General features: G+C 42.8%; 1 protein-coding gene across 1 annotated transcript in view; it reads right to left on the reverse strand.

Moving 5' to 3' along the window:
• Window positions 1-23,288: 23,288 nt before the first annotated feature.
• The window catches only part of enpp6 (ectonucleotide pyrophosphatase/phosphodiesterase 6), a 62,968-nt gene continuing 58,270 nt past the window's right edge, over window positions 23,289-27,986 (reverse strand). Inside the window, exons 6-8 of the mRNA XM_035161091.1 lie at window positions 24,139-24,276; window positions 23,863-23,986; window positions 23,289-23,703 (exon numbers count right to left, since the gene is read on the reverse strand). Coding sequence (XP_035016982.1) covers window positions 23,465-23,703; window positions 23,863-23,986; window positions 24,139-24,276 — 501 coding nt within the window. The 3' untranslated portion in view covers window positions 23,289-23,464. The remainder of the gene's footprint in view (window positions 23,704-23,862; window positions 23,987-24,138; window positions 24,277-27,986) is intronic.

Below are 27,986 nucleotides of genomic sequence, written 5' to 3' on the forward strand. Positions count from 1 at the left end.
ACAGATAATGGTGTACTAGCTCATCCCTACCTCCCCGCCTCCCTGCTGTCTTGGAATGTTTTCTTTTGTCCTTTGCCAGTAAAGATGAGGGTTGCGGGGTACGTCAGTCTGTGTCCCACATCCAGCTCTTGAAGACGCAGAAACCTCAGAGAGAGCCACATGTGAGGGATCCCTCTCCCAGGACGGACAGAAGTGCAATAGATGCCACGTGTAATGGAGAACATCAGAAAGATAAGGGTATTTACAGCATTGATTAGAATAAACACTTTGTAGCATAATGGAAGGTAAATTAATTGATGGATTATTGTCAGTAATGGTCGAGTATCTGAGGAGAAATATTATATATCAAGCAGTCTTGTTGTAATCATAGTCCATGGTCAGCAGCCACCACGATCATGATCCACCATCAAGATCGGATGCCACCATAGTCCACAGTCATGATCCACTGCCGCCATCAGGATCCACGATCAGCTGCCACCTCGATCGTGGTCCACCACCACTATCAGATGCCGACACGATACAGGATCCAACATTATTATCACGTTCAGCCAGCACGATACAGAATCCGCCATACAGGATCCGCGATTACAATCACGATCTCTGATACGCGATTCACCATCATAATCCAGGATGTGGCCGCAGCCGCGGCCCTGGATCTGCGGACAATAAGGCATAGGGACTCCGGGGAAGAAGTCAAGTCAGTAAAATGTATTGATGAGATATTCATTTCTTTGATGTGATAAGGAGGGAGATGTACAGATGGTGTCTGCCTCCCCAACTGAAAGTGGGAGATGATTCCACAGGAGAGGAGCTTGATAGCTGAAAGCTCTGGCTCCTACTCTACTTTTAGAAACTTTAGGGACGACAAGTAAGACTGAATTCTGGGAGCGCAGTGCTCTAGTGGGTTGATATTGTACTACAGTTCTTTGAGGTATAATGGTGCCATATTATCTGACATAAAGAAAATCCTTCAGGAGAGACATTTCCAGACCCCATACCCAGCCAAGATGAGGATTCACTGGAAAAGCGGACCTCGTCTCTACAGCAATGCAGGAGAAGATGCCGAGGACATGAGAAGTAGAAACTTCTGTGATGATTCGGTGTTTCTTTTGGTTTTGTTGTATGTATTCTGTGTTCTCTCTCCCCCTCCCCTTTCTTTTCTTCTCCTGCAGGTCATGTGTGTGGCAGGGGTGTGTGGCTGGCTTCTCCTTCTCTGCAGCAGACAAGGCCCACCTGCTCTCAGTCACTCATCAACCTCCCCATAAAAGCCTGGTCTTGACTGTGCGTGTCTTTTGATCTTTAGGTGTTCTTGTTTAGTTGAAGTGACTTACCTGTGTTTTTCCTCCGCTTTGCCCAGGTATCCTTTGTGCCTTGCTGCTCGTCTTCAGTGCAGAGTTTTTTCCCTTCCATGTGCTCAGCACTCGTGCCATCCCTGGGACTGTTCCAGCCAGCCCGCTCTCTGCCTCCACAGCCTGTTCTTCTCTGCCTTATTAATCAATAAACTCTTCATTTATCTAACCCTGTATTTCAGTCTCTGCTTTGGGGTCCAAACAAAATCAGTAACCTAACAGAATTATCTGGCCAAAGATGTACCCCACAGATACTGAAAGAATCAGACAGGCCTTATCCACCCAAGGAGCTCTCGTTTCCTCCAGAGGCTCTGCATCTGTGGCCAGGACGGCCATCTTCTAGCCCACTGTCCTGCTTTGCTAAAAGAGCAGGCTCATCAGCCACAGGAGGGGCGCTGGTGAGCCATCTATCTGTTGTTTCATCCCCTCCCTGCATTCAACTTAAAGGTACTGTCTCCTGGACACAAGTTTCTCTGCCTCTTCTAGACCTAGTAGACTCAGGTGCGGATGATAATTTCATTGACTCTGACTTCATATCCCAGTCTAACCTACCCTCTAAGCCCCTTCCTGAACCCCAGGATGGGTTTGCACTCGATGGGAGGCTTCTTGCCCGTGTCACTCACCGTACTGTCCCAGTGTCACTACTACTTTCTGGTAACCATCACGAGACTATATCACTCTACATTATTTCATCACCTACTTCACTGCTAGTGCTAGGTCTCCCTTGGCTTAACCTTCACAACCCACACATAGACTGGTCTAGCTCTTCAATTACCAATTGGAGCCTGTTCTGTCATTCTCACTGTCTACACGCCGCCATCCCTACCACTGTAACTATCACACCAGTTCCACCCAAGCCTGTTGATCTCACCTCTGTCCCCACTGATTATAATTAACCTCCAGGAGGTATTTAACAAGGATCGTGCTTTGTCTCTTCCACCACGCAGACCATACGATTGTAGTATTGACTTGCTACCTGGCGCCCCCTATCCTTCCAGTAAACTCTATAATCTCTCCAAGCCCGAAAGGGATGCCATGGAAGCATACATCACTGACTCTCTTGCTGCTGGTCTTATTCGTCCCTCTCCTCACCGATGGGGGCAGGGTTATTTTTTGTTGAGAAGAAAGACAAGTCTCGTCGCCCCTGTATTGACTACAGAGGCTTGAATGACATAACTGTGAAAAATAAGTATCCCCTTCCACCCATCGACTCTGCATTTGGCCCCCTTCATCAAGCTACCATCTTCTCTAAGTTGGACCTTCGCAACTCCTACCACCTGGTTAGAATAAAGGAGGGGGATGAGTGGAAGACTCCTTTAATACTCCCCTGTGACATTTTGAATACCTTAATGATGTTCTGCGCGACATGCTGAATAGATTTGTGTTTGTTTACCTTGATGACATTTACATTTTTTCCCGCACATTTCAAGAACATGTCCAGCATGTCAAATTTGTGTTACAAAGGCTGTTAGAGAACAGACTCTATGCTAAAGCAGAAAAGTGTGAATTTCATGTCTCCTCTGTCAGTTTTCTGGGTTTCATAGTTGAGAAAGGGCAGATTAAACCCAACCCCGGCCAAGGTTCAGGCAGTGGCCGAAAGGCCCACTCCTACAACAAGAAAGCAACTTCAAAGGTTTCTGGGGTTTGGCAATTTTTACTGTAGGTTCATCCGTGACTATAGTCGAGTTGCCACACCACTTACCAAGCTGACATCGGTGAAAGTCCCTTTTGTGTGGTCGCCTGCAGCCTAGGCTGCTTTTTCTAAGATGAAATGCTTGTTTTCTTCTGCTCCTGTATTGGTTCACCCTGATACCACAGCTCAGTTTGTGGTGGAGGTTGACGCCTCAGACTCTGGTGTTGGGGCGGTCCTCTCCCAGCGATCCACCTCTGACCAGAAGCAGCATCCCTTTGCATTCTTCTCTCCCCAGTGGAAAGGAACTATGATGTGGGGAACCGAGAGCTGCTGGCGGTCGTCTTAGCCCTCCAAGAATGGAGGCACTGGCTGGAGGGCTCCACTCACCCAATTGTGGTATGGTCTGACCATAAGAACTTGTCTTACCTCTGTTCCGCTCGCAGGCTCAACTCACGCCAGGCTCGGTGGGCTCTGTTCCTGGGTCGATTCAATTTCGAACTCACCTACCGGCCAGGCTCCAGGAACATCAAGCCAGATGCCCTTTCAAGTCAGTTTGCCCCTCCTGTTGAGGTTTCGTTGGAGGAAACCATCCTGCCATCTTCCTGTGTGGTAGGAGCAGCTTGGTCGGAGATTGAGGGAGGCCCAGAAGGGTCATCCAGCCCCTCAAGGTTGTCCACCCGACCGGCTGTTTGTGCCTCTGTCTGCCAGATCTCTAGTTCTCCAGTGGGGACTCGATTCCAAGATTGCAGGCCATCCAGGTTTCCATCGGACTCTGGCTCTTCTTCAGCAACGCTTCTGGTGGCCCTCCATGTCTGCAGACACAAAGCAGTACGTTTCTGCCTGTTCTGTCTGCGCCCGCAGTAAGGCGTCTCACCGTGCACCTGCTGGCCTTCTTCGTCACCCGGCTTCCTGGTCCACCCACCTCCCCTGGGTAGAATATGCCCACAATTCCCTGGTTTGCTCCGCCACAGTCCCCGTTCATGGCCTCTAATGGTTTTCAACCCCCAGTCTTCCCATCCCAGGAGACAGACGTGGCAGTCCCCTCTGTACAGGGGCATCTCCGGCTAGTCCGCTGAGTCTGGCGTGAAGCCCGGGCAGCTCTCACCCGCACCGCTGCTCGGAACCAGAAAGTGGCAGACCGCCACCGCACTCCAGCCCCGGATTACCAGCCCGGCCAAAGGGTCTGGCTATCCTCCTGTGACCTACCACTTCAAACTGAATCCCGGAAACTGACAACCAGGTATATTGGCCCATGTGGTGAAGCTTAAGCTGCCCTCCTCTTTGAATGTCCACCTTGGTTTTCATGTGTCACTCCTCAAACCAGTTTCCACCAGCCCTCTAAGCCCCTCCACCTACCCGGCTCATTGACAATCACCCTACATTTACTGTCAGGAAGTTATTGGATGTACGAAGGTGAGGCCGGGGCTTCCAGTACTTGGTGGATTGGGAGGGGTATGGTCCAGAGGAGCGATCATGGATTTCTTGCTCCCTAATCTCGGACCCTGATATCCTCAGAGACTTCTATGCTCAGTACCCAGACAAGCCTGGTAGACCGCCAGGAGGCGTCCCTTCAGGGGGCAGGGGGGTACTGTGATGATTCTGTGTTTGGTTTGGTTTTGTTGTATGTATTCTGTGTTCTCTCTCCCCCTCCCCTTTCTGTTCTTCTCCTGCAGTTCATGTGTGTGGCAGGGTGTGTGGCTGGCTTCTCCTTCTCTGCAGCAGGCAAGGCACACCTGCTTTCACTCATCAACCAGATCATTCCGTCTAGTTCGGTAGTGCTCTGTGCGTTTCTTCTGATCTTTCTGTGTTCTTGTTTAGTTGAAGTGACTAACCCGTGTTTTTCCTCCGCTTTGCCCAGGTGTCCTGTGAGCCTTGCTGCTCGCCTGCATTTGTCTTCAGTGCAGAGTTTTTTCCCTTCCATGTGCTCAGCACTCGTGCCATCCCTGGGACTGTTCCAGCCAGCCCGCTCTCTGCCTCCACAGCCTGCTCTTCTCTGCTTTGTTGAGCAATAAACTCTACATTTATCTAACCCTGTATTTCAGTCTCTGCTTTTTCCACATTTTGTTATGTTACAGCCTTATTCCAAAATGGATTCAATTCAATCCTCAAAATTCTACACACAATACCCCATAATGACAAAGTGAAAAAAGTTTGTTTAAAATGTTTGCAAATTTATTAAAAATAAAGAACGAAAATATAACATGTACATAAGTATTCACAGCCTTTGCTCAATACTTTGTTGAAGCACCTTTGGCAGCAATTACAGCCTCAAGTCTTTTTGAGTGTGATGCTACAAGCTTGGCACACCTATTTTTGGGCAGTTTCTCCCATTCTTCTTTGCAGGACCTCTCAAGCTCCATCAGGTTGGATGGGGAGCGTCGGTGCACAGCCATTTTCAGATCTCTCCAGAGATGTTCAATCGGGTTCAAGTCTGGGCTCTGGCTGGGCCACTCAAGGACATTCACAGAGTTGTCCCGAAGCCACTCCTTTGTTATCTTGGCTGTGTGCTTAGGGTCGTTGTCCTGTTGGAAGATGAACCTTCGCCCCAGTCTGAGGTCCAGAGCGCTCTGGAGCAGGTTTTCATCAAGGATGTCTCTGTACATTGCTGCATTCATCTTTCCCTCGATCCTGACTAGTCTCCCAGTTCCTGCCGCTGAAAAACATCCCCACAGCATGATGCTGCCACCACCATGCTTCACTGTAGGGATGGTATTGGCCAGGTGATGAGCGGTGCCTGGTTTCCTCCAGACATGACGCTTGGCATTCAGGCCAAAGAGTTCGATCTTTGTTTCATCAGACCAGAGAATTTTGTTTCTCATGGTCTGAGAGTCCTTCAGGTGCCTTTTGGCAAACTCCAGGCGGGCTGTCATGTGCCTTTTACTGAGGAGTGGCTTCCGTCTGGCCACTCTACCATACAGGCCTGATTGGTGGAGTGCTGCAGAGATGGTTGTCCTTCTGGAAGGTTCTCCTCTCTTCACAGTGCAATGCTGGAGCTCTGTCAGAGTGACCATCGGGTTCTTGGTCACCTCCCTGACTAAGACCCTTCTCCCCGATCGCTCAGTTTGGCCGGGCGGCCAGCTCTAGGAAGAGTCCTGGTGGTTCCAAACTTCTTCCATTGACGGATGATAGAGGCCACTGTGCTCATTGGGACCTTCAATGCTGCAGACATTTTTCTGTACCCTTCCCCAGATCTGTGCCTCGATACAATCCTGTCTCGGAGGTCCACAGACAATTCCTTGGACTTCATGGCTTGGTTTGTGCTCTGACATGCACTGTCAACTGTGGGACCTTATATAGACGGTGTGTGCCTTTCCAAATCCTGTCCAATCAACTGAATTTAACACAGGTGGACTCCAATCAAGTTGTAGAAACATCTCAAGGATGATCAGTGGATACAGGATGCACCACAGCTCAATTTTAAGTGTCATGGCAAAGGCTGTGAATACTTATGTACATGTGATTTTTTCGTTTTTTATTTTTAATAAATTTGCAAAAGTTTCAAAAAACCTTTTTCCACGTTATCATTATGGGTTATTGTGTCTAGAATTTTGAGGAAAAAAATGTATTTAATCCATTTTGGAATAAGGCTGTAACATAAAATGTGGAAAAAGTGAAGCGCTGTGAATACTTTCCGGATGCACTGTATCTGAGCTCTTATCATAACCTTATTGTTTTTAGTAATAACTAGAACAAGACTGACCAGGAAGAAAACAATGACTGTTTGGCTCAAAAGAGAAAAGAGACTCTGCTTCTTGCAAAGAGGGAGCCCCTACCTGATGTAGGACTGATTCTCCACCAGCAAATGGACAGATTTGTAGTGATGACATGGGAGTGTAAGACCCTGAGGTTGGAAGTCAATGTTATACTGGTTCATAGTGTTCTTGTTGATATTACCTGTTACTTTCACAGTCAATATTTTTATGTTGCCAGCACATGTAAATTGAAATATTATTATGGGGTAAAGTAACTTCAAAGTGGCTTCATGGAATGTAAATGGCCTCAACAATACAGTAAAAAGGACTAAAGTAATGACTAAAATGAGAATGGAAAATAACCAATATTACTACATAATTCCGTGAATTTTGAGTTGGTTAGGGGGATAAGGGATAGTAAGGTAGATATATTCTACTGCAAGGGAAAATAAATGGTAAATGGTTTGTATTTATATAGCGCTTCTCTAGTCTTGATGACAACTCAAAGTGCTTTACATTACAGTTTGCCATTCACCCATTCACACACACATTCATACAGTGCATCTATTAGCAGCACTTTTTTTGTTCTACAAGGGGCAATTCTGGGTTCAGCATCATCTTCTAATCAAAAAAGTCTGAAAAAGATTCTTGTCCTGATTGCTACTGAAACACAAGGCACATTAATCTGTGCAGGAGATTTCAACACAGTTATAAATAGGGATGGGCATAATTAATCGACGATCGATTAATTGATCATTAAGAATTTCGTCGATGACATTATTTTTTCATCGATAAAACTAATGCATGTTCTGTTGCGTAGTGTGAGTCTTGAAGGAATGCAATGGATTTCGCTATTGGGCAGCAATTAAACATTTTACCACACGGGGCAATGTTTGAAAAAAACGCCACAGGCCTACTCAGTTACCTGCGAGTTTCCGTGTATTTCAAAAGTAAACATGAAGAGGTCACGGTGAAGTGTAGCGTGGGACCATTTTGATTTAAAAAATGACTTAGTTCACTGCCAACACTGCGAAGCTGTGTATAAGTACAACTCGGCCACGACTCAAATGATGTACCACCTGAACAACGCACATCCGACCCTGGTTCGTGGCGGTGCATCCTGCTCTCGGTCTCAACCTAGCATCAACTCGGTGTTAGCACGGAGGAGCTGCGATGCACAACGAGCAGAGAAAATTACCCAACGGATCTGCAAGTTCATCGAGATGGATATGCTACCCTTAAGTATTGTTGAGGGCGAAGGTTTTCGACAACTGATAAACTTATTGGAACCGGCATATCACATCCGTCACGACGGAGCTTCTAGCTGTCGGCTCCGCTGCTTAAGAGTACAGCAGCGCATATTTTCAAGTGTAACCATTGAACGGATCCCGTTTAACTGCCACAAGAGTTGTTCATCTTGTAATAAAGATCTCAATGAGGAAACACGCTGTGTTTTTTCTATTTTCACTGCATTTTAATATAGCCTATAAATAGTGAATTTTTATATAAAAATATTAATGATTAATCGAAAATCGATCGTTAATTCTCCCGACGATCGATTAAGACATTTTAATCGAATGCCCATCCCTAGTTATAAATAACAAATGGGACACATCTAATAAAAAAAGAAAAATATCTCTCCAGACAAAGATGTTAAAAAAAGGGTCTCGATGAGATGGGGCTGTTTGATGTTTGGAGGGATGTACACCCATTCGACAAATGTAATACTTTTTGCTCTGCTCCACATACAGAGTACTCGAGAATAGACTTCTTTTTTATGTTTCAAAATGATAGACACAGGATTCTGAATTGTGATAGAACTAGGGATATTTCTGATCACTCACCAATCTATTTGTCCGTGTCCCTTACAGGGTATACAAAAATGCTCCCGATGTTCTACGCTTCTTGTGGAAATTAATAAGAGTGGCATGGGTGAAGCAAAGAATACCCAAAGCTTGGCGAAGAGCTGGAGGAGTACTGATGCCAAAAGAGGAGGAATCCTCAAACATCAGCCAATTTCGGCCCATCATTCTCCTCAGTGTAGAAGGCAAGATCTTTTTTAGCGTCATAGCCAAAAGGCTGATCTGGTAGGCTATCTGGTAAAAAACAAGCTGGTGGATACAACGGTCCAAAAAGCTGCAATCCCAGGGTTCTCTGGATGTTTAGAACACACAAGCATGATCTGGCACCAAATCCAATCAGCCATTAGTGAGAAGAGAGATCTACATTTCATCTTCCTTGATCTCGCAAATGCATTTGGTTCAGTACCACATAGTGTCCTCTGGGCTGCTTTCAACTTCTTCAAAGTACCAGAGCCCATCACAAATTTGATTAAAGCCTACTTCGAAGATCTGCACTTCTGCTTCACAATACCAGATTTTACCACCATATGGCAGCGTCTCAAACTGGGAATCATGGCTGGATGCACTATCTCCCCACTAGCGTTCACTATGGCGATGGAGGTGATTGAGGGCCTACATGGACAACATGACAACCCTGACATCAACAGCACCATGCACCAGACGGTTGCTAGGGAAACTTAAAGACAACATTACATTGGCCAGAATGAGGATCAATCCATCAAAATCAAGAAGCATCTCACTAAGCAAAGGTAAGAGATGTTGATGAAGCGAATGAGAGGAAAAGGCTGCCGTATGCAGACATGGCTGGAAAGCCATCAGGATGCTCAAAGACCTGGGGATCTACGGACAAGTCCTGCACCAGACCATAAATGAAACATCACAAGACTGCAGAATGCTGCAGCCAGTGGTTCTGGAGCAGGAGGAAAGATCCCAAATGGGCCCCAAGATGCTAGGGACATGCACCCAGATCTGATCAACCTGTGGTGGGCCTGCCTTAGAAGAGGGTGTCTTGTGATTAAAAGGCTGAAACACCTGATGACACTAAGGTACACAACTGAAGATATGTCCCTAACATCCACTTGTGGTCACGAACATCAGATAACATCAACTGGAGGTAGGCATTAATTAGTGCAGCAGAACGTACAAGGGATATTCTCCTTCTCCATTTTAGACATTGTCCTATGTCTAAAATGAGATGGCCCAAATGGCCACTAACATCTGCTAACATCTAATGGCAGTTGATAACCTAAATTGTGCAGAAAACCTTCAAATGTACAAGGGATATTCAACATCTCATCATATATTAAGAAAAAGGATCCTCTGATCATAATACATAATATGCAAAACATAATGTCTGTTATTTGGACACTTTCAACTGTCACTTTGCCTGGCTTAGTGTTCCAGACTGTGCTGTTGTGTGTGTGTGTTGTATTAAAAAAAATGAATCAAATTTAAGTGTAAAAAAGAAAGAAACGGCCTCGGCTGTAACCATGGGGTATCCCATTAACTTGTAAATCTCTTGGAGAAAGGAACATTTTCGCGAACGTCACAACAGTACACTAATTATCACCGCCTTGCTAAATACCATGATGTAACAATTTTAGTCTGTAAAATTAAGAATCCAGTTGATTTCATGCCATCAGATGGGGAGGAGCTTTAGATAAGATTAGATTAGATAAAACAGCACGACTGTGTGGCAGAGTCAGAAAATGAATCAGACAAACACCTTTGGATAAAAAGTGGTGCCAAAAAAGATGACTGGGGTAGTGGGGTGTGATCAGCGTCGGCTGCAGGAGGGAGAGATTGGGGATGTAGTTCGGGGAACGGTACCAGGGAGGGAGCTTGATTGTTCACAGGTGTTCTGTGTTGGCTTATCACTCTCTCCCCTTTATCAGCGGTAGCGTGCTAGCGCTGATAAAGCACCACAGAGAAACTTATCCTAAGACAGCCGGAGACAGCCCAGCAGAGGAACAGTGTGTGTGTGTGTGTGTGTGTGTGTGTGTGTGTGTGTGTGTGTGTGTGTGTGTGTGTGTGTGTGTGTGTGTGTGTGTGTGTTTGTGTGTGAGAATGTGAATGTGAATGAAACTTTCTGCAAAGACAAACATTTTCATCACAAGCAAAAACTACCTTGAGAATCCAGTGCTTCACTGACAAGGGACCCGCGGTAGACAGAGGACCTGTTAAAAATACATTTGGTTATGGCGAAATGATGAAGGGAAAGTTATTGCTCCTAGCTCTCCTGTATTTGTTGTACTTGATGCACATGGGCTTGCCCATTGTGCAAGGGGGAGTTGTCAGAAAAAACACCTGAATGGCATTTCTGGGCACGTAAATTACAGCAAGTAAATGAGGTCATATTGAGGTGCGAAACATGTTTAAAAATTAACATCAGGAAGGGAGTAGCAACATCTTTCCTGTCCGTTAGGGACCATTCAAACCCCTGACTATAGATTTGGAAGACATATTAAAACCAGTGCAAGGAAAACGATATATGCTGGCAATGATAGATCGCTTTAGTAGATGGCTATAAGCGATGCCAGCAAAGCAAAAATGCAGACACTGCTGTCAGGTGTCTTTGTAGAGAAGTTATACCAAGATTTTAGTATTCCCTCTACAAGTTCAGATAACTGGAAAGAATTTGTGGACAAAACAATAAAGTGTATGCTACAGCAGGGGTTCTCAACCTTTTTTACTTCAAGGCCCACCTTTTCATACATGTAATGGTCCAAGTCCCATTAAAACATATATCCCTATTTATTTTTGGCTAATCGATTCTATTCTTTGTTCTATCTTAATTGTATTAAATATCTCCAACAAAGCCACTCCCTGTTTCACAGACAAAGGCCATGAAATACAATAAATACATACAAAATAAACAGGTTCTTTAATTTATTATACAAAAGTGTATATAAACCTGCACATACAACATCATATATTTATATGAACTGTAGGTATATGATAAAGTAAAACCCAACAGGCTAACAGTTCATGGGACAGTGTTTAAACTGCTGCTTGAGTAAATTCATAAGGCCTATTAACACAACAAAAACTAACTAAAACTAAAACAAACAAGGAAGCTCTCAAATTAAGTGGAGAGGAAAGCGTTCAAAGAAAAATAAATGAATGCAAAATAATTTAAAAAAAAATACTTTTCATGTTCAGTAGTCAATCAGACACTTGAGCTTGCTTCTCAGGCACCAGAAGGTCCACCCTCTGTGGGATGGGGGAAAGGCCCACTCTGGTTGGCCTCCAGGGTTGTTCTCAGTCTGTTTCGGGCCTTGGTCTTGGTTGTGGCCCCAATGGAGAATCCTGATTCACACAAGTATGTAGTTGTGAATGGGAGAAGGAATTTCACTGCTCTTAATGCTAGGCAAGGGTACTCCTTTGAAACAATGATCCAGAAAGAGCCCAGGTCCAGTTTGTCCCACTGCAACATTAGGCTGCTGTCTGCTGCAACTTCCAGGAGCTGGCAATCAGCATGTGTGGGCAAGGCAATGTCATTTGCAGCAGGGTCCACAGAAAATGGGTCCAAAATCCACATTATTTCCTTCTCTGGGATCCTCAAGGATGTATTCCTCAAATTTCTCTGTCAGCTGTGAGAGGTGCTGAGTGATATATGTCCACATGATGTTCACATGTGGGACAAGTGGAAACATGTCCATCTTCTTCTCCTGGGCCCTCTCTGGCCACAGCGCAAGTTTTCGTCTGAAAACGTTGACTTTGTCAGCAACCAAAAAGATGCCTCCTTTGGAGGGAGAGGTTCAGCAGGTTCAGTTGTGATAAGATGTCACAGAGGTAGTCAAGTTTAGCCTGGAACCTCATATCTGTATTGTAGTGTGCGAGTTGGGATGTTTTCTGTATGAGAAAAGTTAATTTGTCAATTCAAACAGGCGATTGACGACCAGCAGCTGGACATGATCTGCTTCCATGTGATCACACAGCTGAGAAAAACATCTGGAGTTCACAGCATTTTTTTGAAAGAAGTTGAAGTTTTTCACGACCACACCCATCACTTCATCGAACTCTGGTGACATCTTTTTTGATGCAAGGCTTCACCGTGGAGAAAACAGTGAGTCCACTTGGCCTCAGGTGCCCTATCAAGTATCTGGCTGATGACCTCTTTATGTGTCCCAGTCATTGATGCTGCACCGTCACTACATACCCAAACACAGTTCCTTCACTCCAAGCCATTCTTGTTGAAGTACTCATCCAGGCAACGGAAACATTCCTGAGCCGTAGTTTGTATTGGTAGCTCTCCACTGAAAAGCATGTATTCATGCAGACTATTTTCTCAACGAATGCAAACAAAAACAAGCGGTAATGCGGCACTACTAACATCTTATTAAGTTGTAAAGAAAAAAATGGGTCGCTTTTAATTCTTTCCACAACCTGGCACTCTAAGTCCAAGGCCATTTCAAAAGTTTGCCGACTCTTTGGAGAATGGGACTGTGTGCAGCAGGTTGTACCAATTCCTCTGCTCTCATGAAGGCCCTCTTAGCCTGTGCCACACATCTCACGACCAAGTAGATGGCTTTCAATGCACATTTTGAGTTTGAAGTCAAAGAGATGATAGACCTTTTCTGTATCTCTAGTCCATTTTCTTTTCTTTGGAAGTAGTTGGCTTCCCAGCAAGAGATGGATGTGTTGTCTCAAGATGCTGCTTTAGTTTGGAGGGCTTCAGCGCCTCATTTGAAAGCGTCAAGCTGCACTCCACAAAGGGCTCTGGATTCTTAATCGTCACCTCTGTTTACAAAACCATATTTAATGAAATTTGGGTTGTACCTACACATAAATGTTATGTTTTTGGTGGATTAGTTGCGTTACCGTTATCGTTTTTGTCACGGCCCACAAATGGGCCCAATGGTTGAGGGAGTATGTGCTACAGAAACTAGGCATTACACAGAGACTAGGATGATTATATCATTTACAGAGTCAGGGAATGGTTGAAAGAGTGAATGGAACATTGAAAAACAAACTCCAAAAGATTTGCATGCATACTGGAATGAACTGGGTGGATGCTTTACCAATAGTACTAATATCACATAAAGGAAGTACACACAGGAGCTCAAAACTAACACTGCATGCCATTGCCTGTATATAAAACTTGCGAAGGACCTTCTTTGGAGATATTGTCCAAAGATATGAAATAATTTATCAAGCAAATGACTAATATCCACAACAGTCTTGTTTCTTGAGTACAGGTGAAAGAAGGTGATAACCTGGACCCAGAACCCACTATAAAGCCTGGTGTTATGACTCTGAGTAATATTGTGTGTATGTGTGTGTTTGTGATGCTGTTCTCCCTCCCTGCCTGGAGGTGGTGCTATTTTCCCTGCCGTGTGTTTTGCTGTGTCTGTGTTTCAGGTCCGGCAGGTGATTGAAGCTCACCTGCCGATGCTGGTGGCCTTCATCTTTTGTTCCTGGCTCCCAACACAACCGTGCCTTCGTTTTCTTAAAACCGTCTGATCTGTATTGTTGTATCGCTGTATAGAGTTTTTCTGTTCGTTACTTTTTGATTGATATTCGGAGCAGTCCCGATTATTGTAGGGAAGAGAAGCCTTTTTGTTTTTGTAAACTCTTTTCTCCTGTGTTTTTGTTTAAGTAGGCAGGTAAGATCCCTGTATTTTCTTTTCATTTCTTTTGGATATAGGGAAGATTAGTTTGGTGTTATAGACCATTTTGTTTGTTATTTTGGCTGTTCTCTTCCTGTCGTTTTTTCTCTACTTGATTTATAAAATAAATCATATTTGTTTTGGACTGCAAAATCTACGTGCCACTGGTTATAATTGGGAGTGGGGAAAAAGGGGAGCCAAATTATGTTATGCTCTGGTAGCTCCTAGACCGGGCGTAACACCTGGAGACAAAGTATATGTGAAGGTCTTAAGGAGAAAGTGGCACATGGAGTAAAGAACCCTATTAAGTAGTAAGAGCCATGTCAACCGCAGCAGCAGTCAAAGTGAGGGGATCACCAATGTGGTACCACTTAAACCATTGCTTATTGGCCCTGCAAGGTAAGGAAGACATTTATTTTAAAGACTCTGAAGCAGGGCAAAATCAGTACAAGGAAGGAAAAGCAGAGGAACCGATACAGACTCCTTAAGATTGGAGGCCCACAAAGAATGGCCTCAATTCTGACATTCATAGTTCTGAGGAGAAATCCCACAGATAATCCCACAAATAACAGCCATGACCTATCCCCATCCTTATCCTACATTTAGAAAGGAAAAACTCAAGGGCCATTTTCCAAACTTGTTCCCTAATTCATACTGGGGGTCAGTTCCTCAATTTTATTATGATGAGAACAAGGACAGTGAAAAGGAAGATGATTATATTGAGAATGATGAGACCTATAAAGCTAAGGCACAAATCCTTGTGTAGATAGGGACGTGAAAACCCTGTAATTCCTTGATAACTCCCTAAAACCTACAAAAAAAACCGTTTGAACTTATGCCATTTATTATGGTGAATGAAAGTATAAAAACTTGTTGTCCATGTCTAATTTGTCTAATGACTCAAGGGCTATTAATGCAGCAAGACTGTTTGGAGAACTTCTACGCTGGAGTGATCAATGAAACGGAAAAAAAGCCAACGACCCCCCAGAAACTTGACTGAAGTTCATTGCTCAGTGTGCTGAGCTCAGACATTGAGGAGACAACTAGAGTGTACACTGAATGCTGCCCCTAACCTTCAGTTGCACTGGAACCTTAAAGAGGAAGGGTTTAAAACCGGTTTTACATTACATGTCATTTAGCCCTTTTGTTTTTTTGTAAATCTTTTTCTCCTGTTAATGTTAGGGAGGCAGGTAAAATCCCTGTATTTTCTTTTCATTTCTTTTGGATATAGGTTAGTTTGTTGGTATTATAGATTGTTTTGTTTGTTGTTTTAGCTGTGCTCTTCCTGACGCCAAATGTGAAGAAAGTGGCATTTGGGGTATATACACACATTGAGATAAAAATTATTTCAAATTGGTATCTTGTTAAATTGATGTACCTGGCGGCCTATACTGTTGGTGCACTGAGAAGAAGACAGAGAGGAGATCTTAGTTTAACGTCTTTGCATTGTAATATTTTGTATCTGAGCCGTGCGGAAATATTTGTTGACTGAGGTATGTATGGCCTACCTACAGCCGGAGCTGGGATGGCTGTGAGTGTTGGGTGGTTTCGGTAGCCTGTGTGGGAGATGGGATGGTTGCACCTGGATGGGGCAGGATTTAGAGCAGTCGTCCTCCAACCAGAAGGTTTGTGGTTCGATCCTGGTTTTCCCAAGCCAAAGTGTCCTCGGGCAAGATACTGACCCCCAAATTGCTCTCTTAAAGAGAAAAGTGCTCCACATAGATGCAGTGTATGAATGTGTGTGTGTGAATCAAAGACTGTATATAAAAATGGACGTAGCATCTGGCTACAAAAGAAGAAGCCTATGCGGAAGTGCTTATAAGTCTAATACCGCAGCGATCCAGCAGTGGCTGGCTCCAAGAGAACTCTGGCTCCATAGACTGCCATTCAAAAAACGCCAACCCCCATCTTATAAGAGATCTGGTGGTCCATCTAAAAAGAATTTAGTAATTAATTTGATATTAGCGCTCAAAATTAGTTAAATTTTTAATGATTTACACCTTTGGTCTTGGATGATTGACACTGTGCCTGGACCATACAGTCTGTGGCCTGGACCAGTCAGTTGGTAGCGGCTGGTAACGGACAGTAAGGACCGATTCAGCGGTGAACGTTGGTTCATGCTCCCATCGCGGTTTGGTTGTATTTTTCTAGTTATTTGGCGGCGTATTTGCCTTTCTCTAACGTAGTTACAGGCTCTTGTTGTAACAAGTTGTTGGTTCACCGTAACTATGGCATGTTCTTCATTGTTCTTCATGTCCTTCAACAGAAGGGATTGGGAAGTCCAGTTTTTTCAGTAAGTAAATGTTTGACTTCTTACTTGTTTTTAATACACTAAAATAGCCCCCTTTGTGTCAATTATATAGTGCGTAAATGTACCCGAATGTCATCGTGTGACTTTTATCAGAAAAGGGGTGACTGTTATCATCTGAATTATGGATGATATTGCTAATCAATATAGCTAACTTGCTAGTGTCAAATTATGACAAAGCATTTTGCTATGCTAGTGGTACTTGCCCTTTGGCTGTCGACCTGTGTTAGCCATAGATTGCGGAGATGTAGACCCATGAATTAATATAATGTCAGACATGTATCTGGCATATGTGACCGTATGTAACCCAGTTCATGTGAAAATTATTAATGTATGTTAATAGTCACAGGACGTTGCAACGGGTGTCATTACATTAAGGTAACTTAAACGTGGTTTGAACAATAACATATATGTAACAAATGTACACCACAGTTTCATAATCATAAAATGACATTGATTGATGATGACATTTAAACAACATAAAGGATCTCTAATTTCGTGTTTTGAACCTTTTCATTCATTAGAGTTTAGTACAGCACTCAACATTCACAGTGGCTTGTGCTCACTTTTATTCTGTTTTACAAACATATCGGCATTGGGAGAAAGTCTGCCCGCATGTTTACATGGTGAACGCAAGTCTCCAGGTTAATGATTGTTCATTATCCTTTCTTAAATAAATGTTAATTGCAGATGTGGTGCCTTGTCAGAGCAAACTATTAATATACACATCATTACGGAAAGTAGAGTCAGAACGCAGAAGAGTAAACATTTTTTTCTTTCAAACTGATTTCCTTTAGTGAAAGGCTGACCAGATGGTTACAGAACATGAGGAGAAAGGACTGGATGCCAACTACTTCCTCATGTTTCTGCAGTAAACACTTAAAGGATCAGTTCCGTATAAACAAGAAGGTAGACAGTTACATTTTCATGGATAAATTATTAAGTAGATTTTTTGAATGTGCCAATAAGTTTCGGTGAAACACATGGAAAAACAAAAGCCTAATGTGTGGTTAGTTTCAGTGAACATTTATCTAATGTGTGGAAAGCAGCATTTAATGAAATGATCGGTCATCCTTTATAATGTTCATGATCATCACTGCATGAAAAGAAGAATTTGTGTCAGTTAGTGCCCCTGTAAATTTCTGTGGATGTTCAGGTTAACGACTGTTCACAGGAATCTACAGGCAGCACAGAAAACTGCGATTTCGCTGAGATTTATATGCTACTTAGATCACACCTTCGCTCCGCGACTCCCCGGCGGCACTCCCCCCTCCCCAGCCCCCCCACTGCGCTACCAGGAGTACGTTTCTGCCAATTTGTGTCACAGGCGAACGCGGAATTCGCATCCTGTAAACGGGCACTAACTGCCAGGAATTAGGCGAGTTTGCAGGCGTTTGCAGGAGCGAAAATTCGGCTTTTCGTGCAGTGCATGTTACCACACTTTTACTCTTTTAAACACAGTTTGATTATAACTGCCATTTGTAGTAAGTTTTCATTGTGGTTCCAAAGTTCCTGTTTAATGTTAATAACTCTTCATCATAAATGGCTGCATAATCTGCGATTTAGTCTTTATTTTGTTGACATTTCTTTCAGTATTGAAACCTAAAATATTAGATTTTAAAGATTACTTAGTTGAATAATGGAAAACCAAACAGGCCAACACTGTGCAAGACGGTAAGTCTGTCTGAGGAGGTAAGTGAAGGTTCGGCTTCTACTTCTGCCCATTCATGCAGCCATTTTGCTCAGCCTCATGGACCTGTTGCAGTTTTGTGTTCAGCTGATAATAACAATGCCACTGAGATGCAAGACACTGCTGAAGAGACCAGTGTTGTTGACAGTGACTTTCTTGATGATATTGTTATGACTGATGTCCATGCTGATGTTGTTGAGGTTGCTGCTAGTGACAAAGGTGAGTGTTCTACAGGTAGAGACTTACAATTATGTATGATCATGGTTACCAGTGCACAACACAAGAGCAAATCTCTGTGTACTGATCATACATACATTGTTTTTGAATCTCCCAAAACACTAGGTTTTTTGACTGCACTGGTTTTGTGAAGCATCATACCAACTGGTTCAGTGCCCGCAAGCCGGGAAAGGTACCAACCTGTCCCTACATGCTGAACTACAAACCAGGCGGCAGAACATACTGGACAGTGGTGTGGAGAGGGAGAGCGTGAGCCAGTGGGCAGTCTCAATTGTGCTTGGAAGGAAGAAGGATGGAAGCTGGAGGTTCTGTGTCGACTACAGGAAATTGAATGCACTCACACACAACAATGCCTACCCCTGATACGAGATGTTTCCCATCTCGTATCAGAGACTGATACGAGATGGGAAACAAAGGAACTAAAATGAATCTGGATAATTTGCCCGATTTTGAGGCTCAAAATGTGAAAATAATGCAGACTAAATATGCTGATGTTGCGACGGGACCTTTACCAATATGGATAAAGGAGTACGGATTCCCCAGAGGGGGAACATTTAGTCCGAGGCAATTAATAAGGTTGGAAGAGAAAATGGATCTGGAAAGTAAAAAGAGAAAGTTAATGGGGGAGATTGAGACACATCTGAAAGCACTGAGCGTGTGGAAAAATTAATCAGAATGTAGTGAAAGAAAAAGAATGCAAAACAAATGCCGTATGTTTCGCAAAAAGATGATGAGATGAATAAACGTGAACAAATGAAGAATGAATGTAAACGTACAGATACATCTGCTCAGAAAAAGTCTTATTTGTATCCTACAGTGCCTCAGTGTGTCAGAGTGGACTATGATCCCCTCTTCACAGACCTGAAGTGGCTTCAGCCCCAGCTGGTTCCCCTCTGTCCTACATTCCACCAGCAAGCGCCCATCAACCAGACTCCATGAATGACACATCAGGCAGCAGTAGTGGACCCCCTTTAACACACAGAGCCAAAGCACAGACTGCAGTTCAGCCTACATCCACTTGTTACGCTGACACCGCCACACCAACCCTGCCAATGTTTGAGGTGGCCGGACAAGATGGTGCGATGATGGTTTTCCGTCCTTGGACAGAAGCTGACATCAAAGAAGCCACCAACAACAGATACAGAGAAGCCATCAAAGCTCTGTGTGATGCCATTAAATTGAATTTTCCTCCATGAATAGACACTGTCAAAATCACAGCATGTAAACAAAAAGATGAATCAGTCCAAGAATATTATGCTCATCTTGTTGACATCTTCACAACCCACAGCAGGCTCGTGCGCCCTGACCCCATGGGCGAGGAAGTCTTTGCCTGGGAGGCCCACCTGCGAAACAACTTCAATGGCCTCTGTCCTGAAATAGCATAGGCTGTCAGACACAGCTGCTTTGCCTGGTCTGAAGCAAAACTGAATGAAGTTGGACGACATGCTCTGCATGCTGAAGAAAACATCAAGGCTCAACAAAGACGCAAGAAAGATAAGACTGAAAAAGACCTACACATGGCTCCAATTACCATGTATAAGACACTTCAAGACTTACACACATCCTCTACAACAGGGGTATTTAACTACAATTTAAAGAGGTCCAGTTAGAGAAAATTTCTTGAAGCAAAGGTCCGGAAGATCATAATGTCTAACTATTTAGTGTGATATATATGTAAGTAGCCTAGTAGTTGTATCAACATCTGCATGTACTAAATACCTGACTGTCAAATCAAATGAATTCAGTACGATTCAAAAACTTTTTGACAATATTTATTGTCACATAACATAGAACTGAACATATATGTATGATTGCAGATATGTATAATGTTCTCTCATTAACTAAATAAAAGTAGGGCTGCATTTCAAAATAAGAGAAAATAAATAAAATGTGAAAATTGTGCATGTTCAAATAAAGGGCTTAACTTCAGAAAAATAAAATAATGGGAGCAAAAGCTTGAATTTCCCTTTTTCTGTTTCACATCTTGACTCAAAAGTCTCAACCAATTTTACAAATAATAAATCTCAACACATCTTAACAATTGAACAGTTTTAGAATCACTTTCTTCCCCTCTTATATCCCACTCCCCCACTTTTTTCGTCTTTTTCTCTCCCTTTCTCCGTCTCACTCCTGTTTCTCAACTTTCTCCATCTCACTCCTGTTTCTCAACTTTCTCCGTCTCACTCCTCTGTTTCTCTCCCTTTCTCCGTCTCACTCCTCTGTTTCTCTCCCTTTCTCCGTCTCACTCCTGTTTCTCTCCCTTTCTCCGTCTCACTCCTCTGTATCTCTCCCTTTTGTTTTCTCTACCTGTATCGCTATCTTTCTTTTTCTTTCTACCTTCTTTTCATGTGTAACTTGTCTCTAACTCTCTCATCTGTCTGCACTGTAGAGTCGCAATGTTTATTGCCTGGAATGCACAGACTTGATTGGCTGAGTAGTATCTCGTGGGATGGCTTAACTCGCATGCAATTGGTCTGTGCGTTTCCTCATCCGCTAAACCACTACCGTAAAGACAACAAAAGCTGCGCCGGTTACAAAAAGAAGCGCCCATTTTGCCACAAGTTGATATGGTTCCTTAGGGTCTTAATGAAATGTCTGTAACATACTTTGGTCAAAATACCACAAGGATCATTTCAAACAGCACCCTTTTTACCCTGTATAAAACAGCCCTCCACAGAGTGACCTGTTTTGAGTGCCTGTTCCTTTAAATGCTAATGAGCCAGCTCCCCCCTCCCCCCTCTCCCCCCATGATTTTAAACGATATAAATTACATATTTTATATGATATAAATTATCAAATATGCATCCCATACTTTGTATTCCCCTTCTGTTGTCCTGGAGTTTTAATTTTCCCAATCACATAATTAAATGTCCCCCTCTGCCCATCCACTACAAGCACACAAGCAGACAGACAGAGAGAGAAAGAGAGGTGGGGGGCTATGAAGACCATCATTTACCCCCGAACCCCGACATTCAACGGGTACAACAACAAGCGGAGAAAGCAGAATCGCGGGCTGACCTTATATTTACAGTCTATGGGGCTGACCAGCGCGGAGAAATGCTCGTCCCGTGTGAACAGCCAGGCGGCTGCGCGCTGGAGAACGGCGCTGCGCTGCCTCGCAGCCTCGCTGCGTCCGGTGTAAACCCGGCGTAACGAGTGTGGGGGGGCGGGGGAGATGAGGTGGGGGGTGGGCCAAGGCCATGTAGGGAGACTTCCAGTGTATTGTTACGACACAATACACAGGAAGCTCATTCGAGTCACTCAAGCATGACGTTTCTGACTTAGAGGAACCATAACAAAACGCGCTAGTGTTTTTTTTCCAGAGTTTTTGGGTTGGTAGACATGCCAGATACCCACATTAACCTGTAGAAGCACTAACAAAGTGGAATTTGCATGCTATGTCCCCTTTAAATCATAACTTTCTGTTTTGGCTGTAGGTCCGGGTCCGTACGGGACGGCTTCTGGGTCCGGACCCGGACCGCGGTCCGCCTGTTAGTGACCTCTGGTCTAGAGTGTTGGGGGACACATGACACATGGAGCTTCTCTTTTCAGCTTCTCCTTCCTCTTCTCCTTCCTTATCACATCAAAGAAATTAATATCTCATCAATACATGTTACTGACTTGACTTCTTCCCCAGAGTCCCTTTGCCTTATCGTCCGCAGATCCAGGGCCAGATTTATTTTTTACTTACTCTTGTTGAGGGTTAAGGGCAGAGGATGTCACACCTTGTTAAAGCCCTATGAGACAAATTGTGATTCGTGAATATGGGCTATACAAATACAATTTGATTGATTGATTCATATGTAACTCACAGGGTTTGATGCAGCAGTCTTTAGATTATAAATTACATCTCAGGTCTGGATAAAGCAGTAAAGATGCTGCTTTTGAAATTAAAATGGGCATAGTGCAAGAGTCTGTATGTTGGCAGTAAAGTTCATGCAGCAGACCACAAGTAATCAAGGTAAGGCTGCAAAAACTGCAGGAGCCCTTTTTTCAACATGACTCCTTGTCTGTGAGGTATATCTATAAGGTCTCAGCTTGGGAAAATAAACTGTTCTGAAGTTCAATTCAATTTTATTTGTATAGCGCCAAATCATAATATACATTATCTCAAGACACTTTACATAGAAGGTCAAGACCTTAAAAAGTAAAGAGAAACCAACAATTCCCAGTCTGCTCATGTTTACAGTTTCTTGGTATACTATAAAAGGGTCACTATATAAGGGACATAATGCAACCCGACAGTGTTTGAATTTGTCAGCTATGATGTATATAATTATTATATATATATTATTTCAAATTAGTTGTCATTGAAAGAACTATGTGGGCTAACTTGACAAAAGATGTATGTAAAATAGAGAGATACCTTTTGACATGTTGTATCCATAATTTTGATGTGTTATGACAATGAATGCTTATCAAAACAAATTAGACAGGGAAATTGCACAGGCAAATTAATTTATTAGATTTTTTAAAAATTGTTTATTAATCAAATAAACAAACTGGTATGTTGTGCCTCAGACATTTTGTTAGCTCTAGAGAAGGAGAACAAAATATGAGGTGTACAGCATCAAATAATTTCTTTACTTTTCAGAAGTTCTAACCTGTACATCAGGGGTCTTCAACGTTTTTCAGGCCAAGGACCCCCAAACTGATGGAGAGATGGAGCAGGGACCCCCTACTATATATATTGTATAAAATTGTGTTTTATATTAAACTGGGCCTAGTGCCATGTATAAACATAGCTACCCTGTTATTGTGCATTCAATACTAAGCTATTCAAATAATACACAGGTTCATATATTCATGTTTTTATTTTAAACATGTGCAAGGTACAGGGTGGCCGTGCCACTGCCATTTCTAAACATACAAACATACAACACTGAGCTATTAAAATAATTCACAGATTCATGTTAATGTGTATTTAAAGACATTTAAATTTGTGGGGAAAAAAAATGTAATTATAAAAATGTTTTAAATTGTCTTATCAACCAAATATTTCGCGGACCCCCTGTTGAAGACCTCTGCTGTACATGGTTTAATGTTCAAAATCATGTAAAAAAGATCATTTATCACAACTGTCAGATGATATAACCATGGAACTGATAACTGTTGTCCCCCCACAGTGCCAGCAGTATCAAACCCATACAGCATATCCAGAGGGCTTTGGGCTGGGGTGGACCATTAGAGCCATTCAGAAGGTTCTCTACACGAGACCAGGACCCATTATTGGGCAAAGGCTCCACTCCCAATGTCCAGCACATCACATTGTAGATGTCCACTGCTCGAATTGGAGCTGCCTGAACATTACGCTTGAAATCTAGATGAAATTAAGTAAAGGAAATCAGAAATATATCTCAAAGTAATAACCTGAACACTATTTACAGAGATAAGAGACAGACAGAGTGTGTTTTCTTTTGCACAGTAGATAACAGGAGAAATGTATGGTGCAGAAGGATAGTTTGATGTGTCTTTTTACCAGGTCCTGTTGCCAAGAAAATGCCGCTCATATCACGGAACTCATTGTCGTAACCATGCCAGCCATTTTGCCAAGCTGAGGGCTCCCCTGAGTTGTTTTTCCAGTATGGAAGTTTTTTATTGTTCTGGAGACACACACACAAAAAAAAAAAAAAAAGAGAGAGAGAGAGAGAGAGAGAGAGAGAGAGAGAGAGAGAGAGAGAGAAAATCGGTAGTTAAAGAGCAGTAGACTCTGACCTATATAAAGTGGTGATACAAGTTAAATATTTCTCGTTACCTCAATGATAAACCAGCCAGGCTCAGCCACCAGCGTCAGGGGTGGAACAAACTTCCCTCCTTTGTAATTGAAACGTTCAGGGATCTCCTGTCTTGCATAGACATGCATGTTAGGGACCCGAGACAGTGCAGCATACACCTGGCATAAAACACACGCACATACACACCAACATTGTTCATGGAATAAACTGATTTTAGAGACACATGCGCGTCGGTGAGCAAAGATACAGTATTTGACCCTTCATATGTCAAACCCTTCTCCCGAAATTAGACTAGCACTTAAAAAATGATGTTGCTGGTGACACAAAGTAAACCCCAATTCCCTTATATCATCAGTCCTTGCTTCTTGACACTTGCATGACCAGAACATTGACCAGAACATTGATCACTCTTACCTGTGTATTTTAAATGTATTACATTAAAATAATGTTATGTGAAAAGTGTTGTACATAATGATGAACTCAAATTGAATCATCTCCAATTCTGCAGTTCCCATGAACTCTACAGATATTGTTAGCTCATTTAACTGAGAAGTGTGGATTTAGAGCCCAGCAAAACCCTATTCTTTACTGTACCAAACAATGTTAAGCTAGCTGTTAGTCTCGAGAGTGTTGAGAGTTGGGCTGACATTAACTTAATATTGATCAGGAGTATGGTAAAATGAAAGGACTGGAATTACACTTGCAAGAAAACATTACTTGTGTTATAAAGGGAACAGCAGAGTGGTGAATGTAAAATGACTACTGCATGAATAAACTACTGCTGTAGAAACGTACTAAATTTACCATTAGAGCTGTTGTAGTAGACTATGGGTAATTCCCTTAATGATTTTTTTAATCAACGAGCGTTTATTTGTTTGAGCTGGCAACACTATTTTAGACTTACCTGTATTTATACCTGCTTTTGTATGAAGTTTACAACATTTAAGTTAAATCTTTTTGTTGTTGTTGTTAGATTCACCATCTAGGTAATATTGAATGATATGTGTTTAAAGTAGTGGAAGCCCAAACATGAATGTGTAATTAATAGAGAATTCTTAGTGAGCTTGCCAACAAGTCTTAAAGGAATAGTTTACCGAAAAATGAAAATTCACTCATTATCTACTCACCTCTATGCCGATGGAGGGTTTGGTGAAGTGTTTGAGTCCACAAAACACTTTTGGAGTTTCAGGAGTTAACAGCATTGCAGCCAAATCCAATACAATTGAAGTAACTGGGGATCACTTTTTCAAATGTAAAAAAAAAAAAAAGAAAGAAAAAGAAAACATAAAATGCCTCCATCATGCTACTGTTGTGTCATCCAAGTGTACGTAAGCCCCGACATTCAACTTCAACTCGAAACGGCGTCATTTACACAATGTCTTAAAGTCCTCTGCTAGCCTCCTCTGAAGCCGCACTCACATTCGCACACACACCCCGCACACAAGCTCTTGCCCAAGGGTACACGCAGGGTGCGTAGTAGCATCGCTAGTTTCGGTAGCGGCCATTTGGGCTAAAACATGGTGTAAATGATGCCATTTCAAGTCAAATTTAAATGTCGGAGCGTACAGACACTTGGATGACACCACACGAGCAGCATGGAGGCAACGTGTTTTTTTCTTTGTTTTATTTATGTTTAAGTAAGCGGTCCCCAGTTACTTAAATTCTATTGGATTTCGCGGCAATGGTACCCCTGAAACTCCAAACGTTTTTTGTGGACTCACACACTTCACCCACCCCTCCATCCGCATGGGGTGAGTAGATAAGTAAAGTTTCATTTTTCGGTGAACTATCCCTTTAAGGTGCCATTAGTCGCTGATTGAATTTTTTACTTAAATATGATAACATTTTATAGTTGCAATGCAAAGTTTTAAGCTGATTGAACAATGTTAAATTGAAAGGGTAAAACTGTTACATCTGCTCTTGGAACTTGTGCGTCAGGGCCTCCCTAATCTCAGGTTCCTTTGAGTCTCTCTCTCTCTCTGCTTGAGTGAGTAATTTTCTACAGGTTAGCCAGAGTTGGGGGGGGGGGGCAGTACACCAGCTGCGCTTCATCAGTTAATCGAGCCACTTCATATACTCTGCCCTGCCATCTCCACACTGCCCGATTGTAGATTCAGCTACCAATTAGTGACCTGCGCTTCTAGCTTATTATTACTTCATCTTTTTTGTGATTTTTCAAATTCTAGTATTTTTGGCCTTGACTAATTGTGTTTTTTTCCAGTTCCTGTCACTCTGAATACTCAAGCTACACCGCCTAGCTGCTCACTTTGAACCCCATGTCCCTTCAGCTAGGCTCTGGTTTCTGAACTGATCAGCCGTCTCCTGATCTGGGTCTGGGTCCACTAGTTAACTCCCACCTAACAAACGGGTCATACTCTTTGATGGGTGATTGACTGTATTATGATGGAATGGCCAGTTTAACAAACACTCCTGCAGTAGTGGAACCTGTGTCTAAAATGTAATGTTTGAGAAGAGCAATGATGAAATCTGCTGCATTTTATCTGATAGACATTGACAACAATGAATTAAGGCAGACCAATACAGAAATGCAAATTAAAACATGCATTATAAGGCTACTTCATTGGAGTTCTCAGGTTAGCACAGTGGTTCTCAAACTTTTTCTGTCATGCCCCACTTTGGAGCTAGAATATTTTTCATGCCCCACCCGCTCCCCTGCCCCAACAAAATGATGACAAAATGGGCCAGGTTTAACATGTGTATTTACATAACATACACATGAACATTAAATTCACATTCCTTTCAGGAATTTCTGATGTGCAAATAAAAAACCTTTTTCAAACAACTTTTTGTGACATTGTCGCTTTTTTCAAAAAATAGTGCAATAACTTTGCTTAAATTCAACTTAATTGAAGTACTTTTGGTGACATTTATCACTACATTCCTCCATCAGTCCGTACTTTTTCAAAAATAGGGAATAAATTAATTTAATTATAATCACTTTGTTACAAAGATGATAAAGCTCAACCAAAAAGAACACATGCATGTGACTGGGGTGTAATGTTTCTAAGTGTCTTCTTAATTTGTTGGGTCTCATAGAGACCCAAAATACAGAGACCCAAAATTCAGATCTAAAATACACACTGGTCTCTCCTCATGTCCTCCTTCATTCACTGTGAACCCAAGAGCAAGACAGGCTTCATCGTACTTTCTTTTCAACTTGGTTTTTGAACACTGTATCTTGTTTGTCACTGACCGGCTGCTTCACGGGAACGAGCTCTGATCTCACTGTGTGTCTCTCTGAGCGAGTGAGTGGGGGCGGGGGGGGCGGAGCCCCGGGGCCTGTGTGTGTGCGCTGTCTGGGAGCGCACACACACACACACATACACATACACATACACACATTCACCCGCTCCTGGTATGTCATGCTGGCCTGATACGATGATGATTTAACAAATTAACGTGACGTTCCCTCACGTTCACGTTCAACATATGAAAACTGATTCGTAAAGTTCCCCGTTCGCGAAAAATATGCGCGACATGCACAACACTGTACAGGGAGTCACTGCAGAGGGGCTGAAGAGCCGCGGGTGGCCGACCCCTGGCTACGGCGAAAGAACGATTTGTTTTACTGTTCCGCCGTTACAGAGATGCGGACGTCAAAACATTAGTTCGGCTATAACATTAGTTCCGCCTCACATTTCCCCCTCCCGGTCGCGCGCCCCACCTGTTATGCCACACAGTTTGAGAATCACTGGGTTAGCACCACAGTACAAGCCTACTGAGATTCCATGCAACCCTTTTTACAACCCATACTGAGGTGGCAAAATATATGCTTTAAATAAATAAAGTTAAACAAAGGTGTAATTCATAGTTAAGTGTAATTTTGATATGTTTAAATAATTACAAT

This window comes from Hippoglossus stenolepis, chromosome 7 (assembly GCF_022539355.2).
Source record: "Hippoglossus stenolepis isolate QCI-W04-F060 chromosome 7, HSTE1.2, whole genome shotgun sequence".
NCBI classification, from domain to species: Eukaryota; Metazoa; Chordata; class Actinopteri; order Pleuronectiformes; family Pleuronectidae; genus Hippoglossus; species Hippoglossus stenolepis.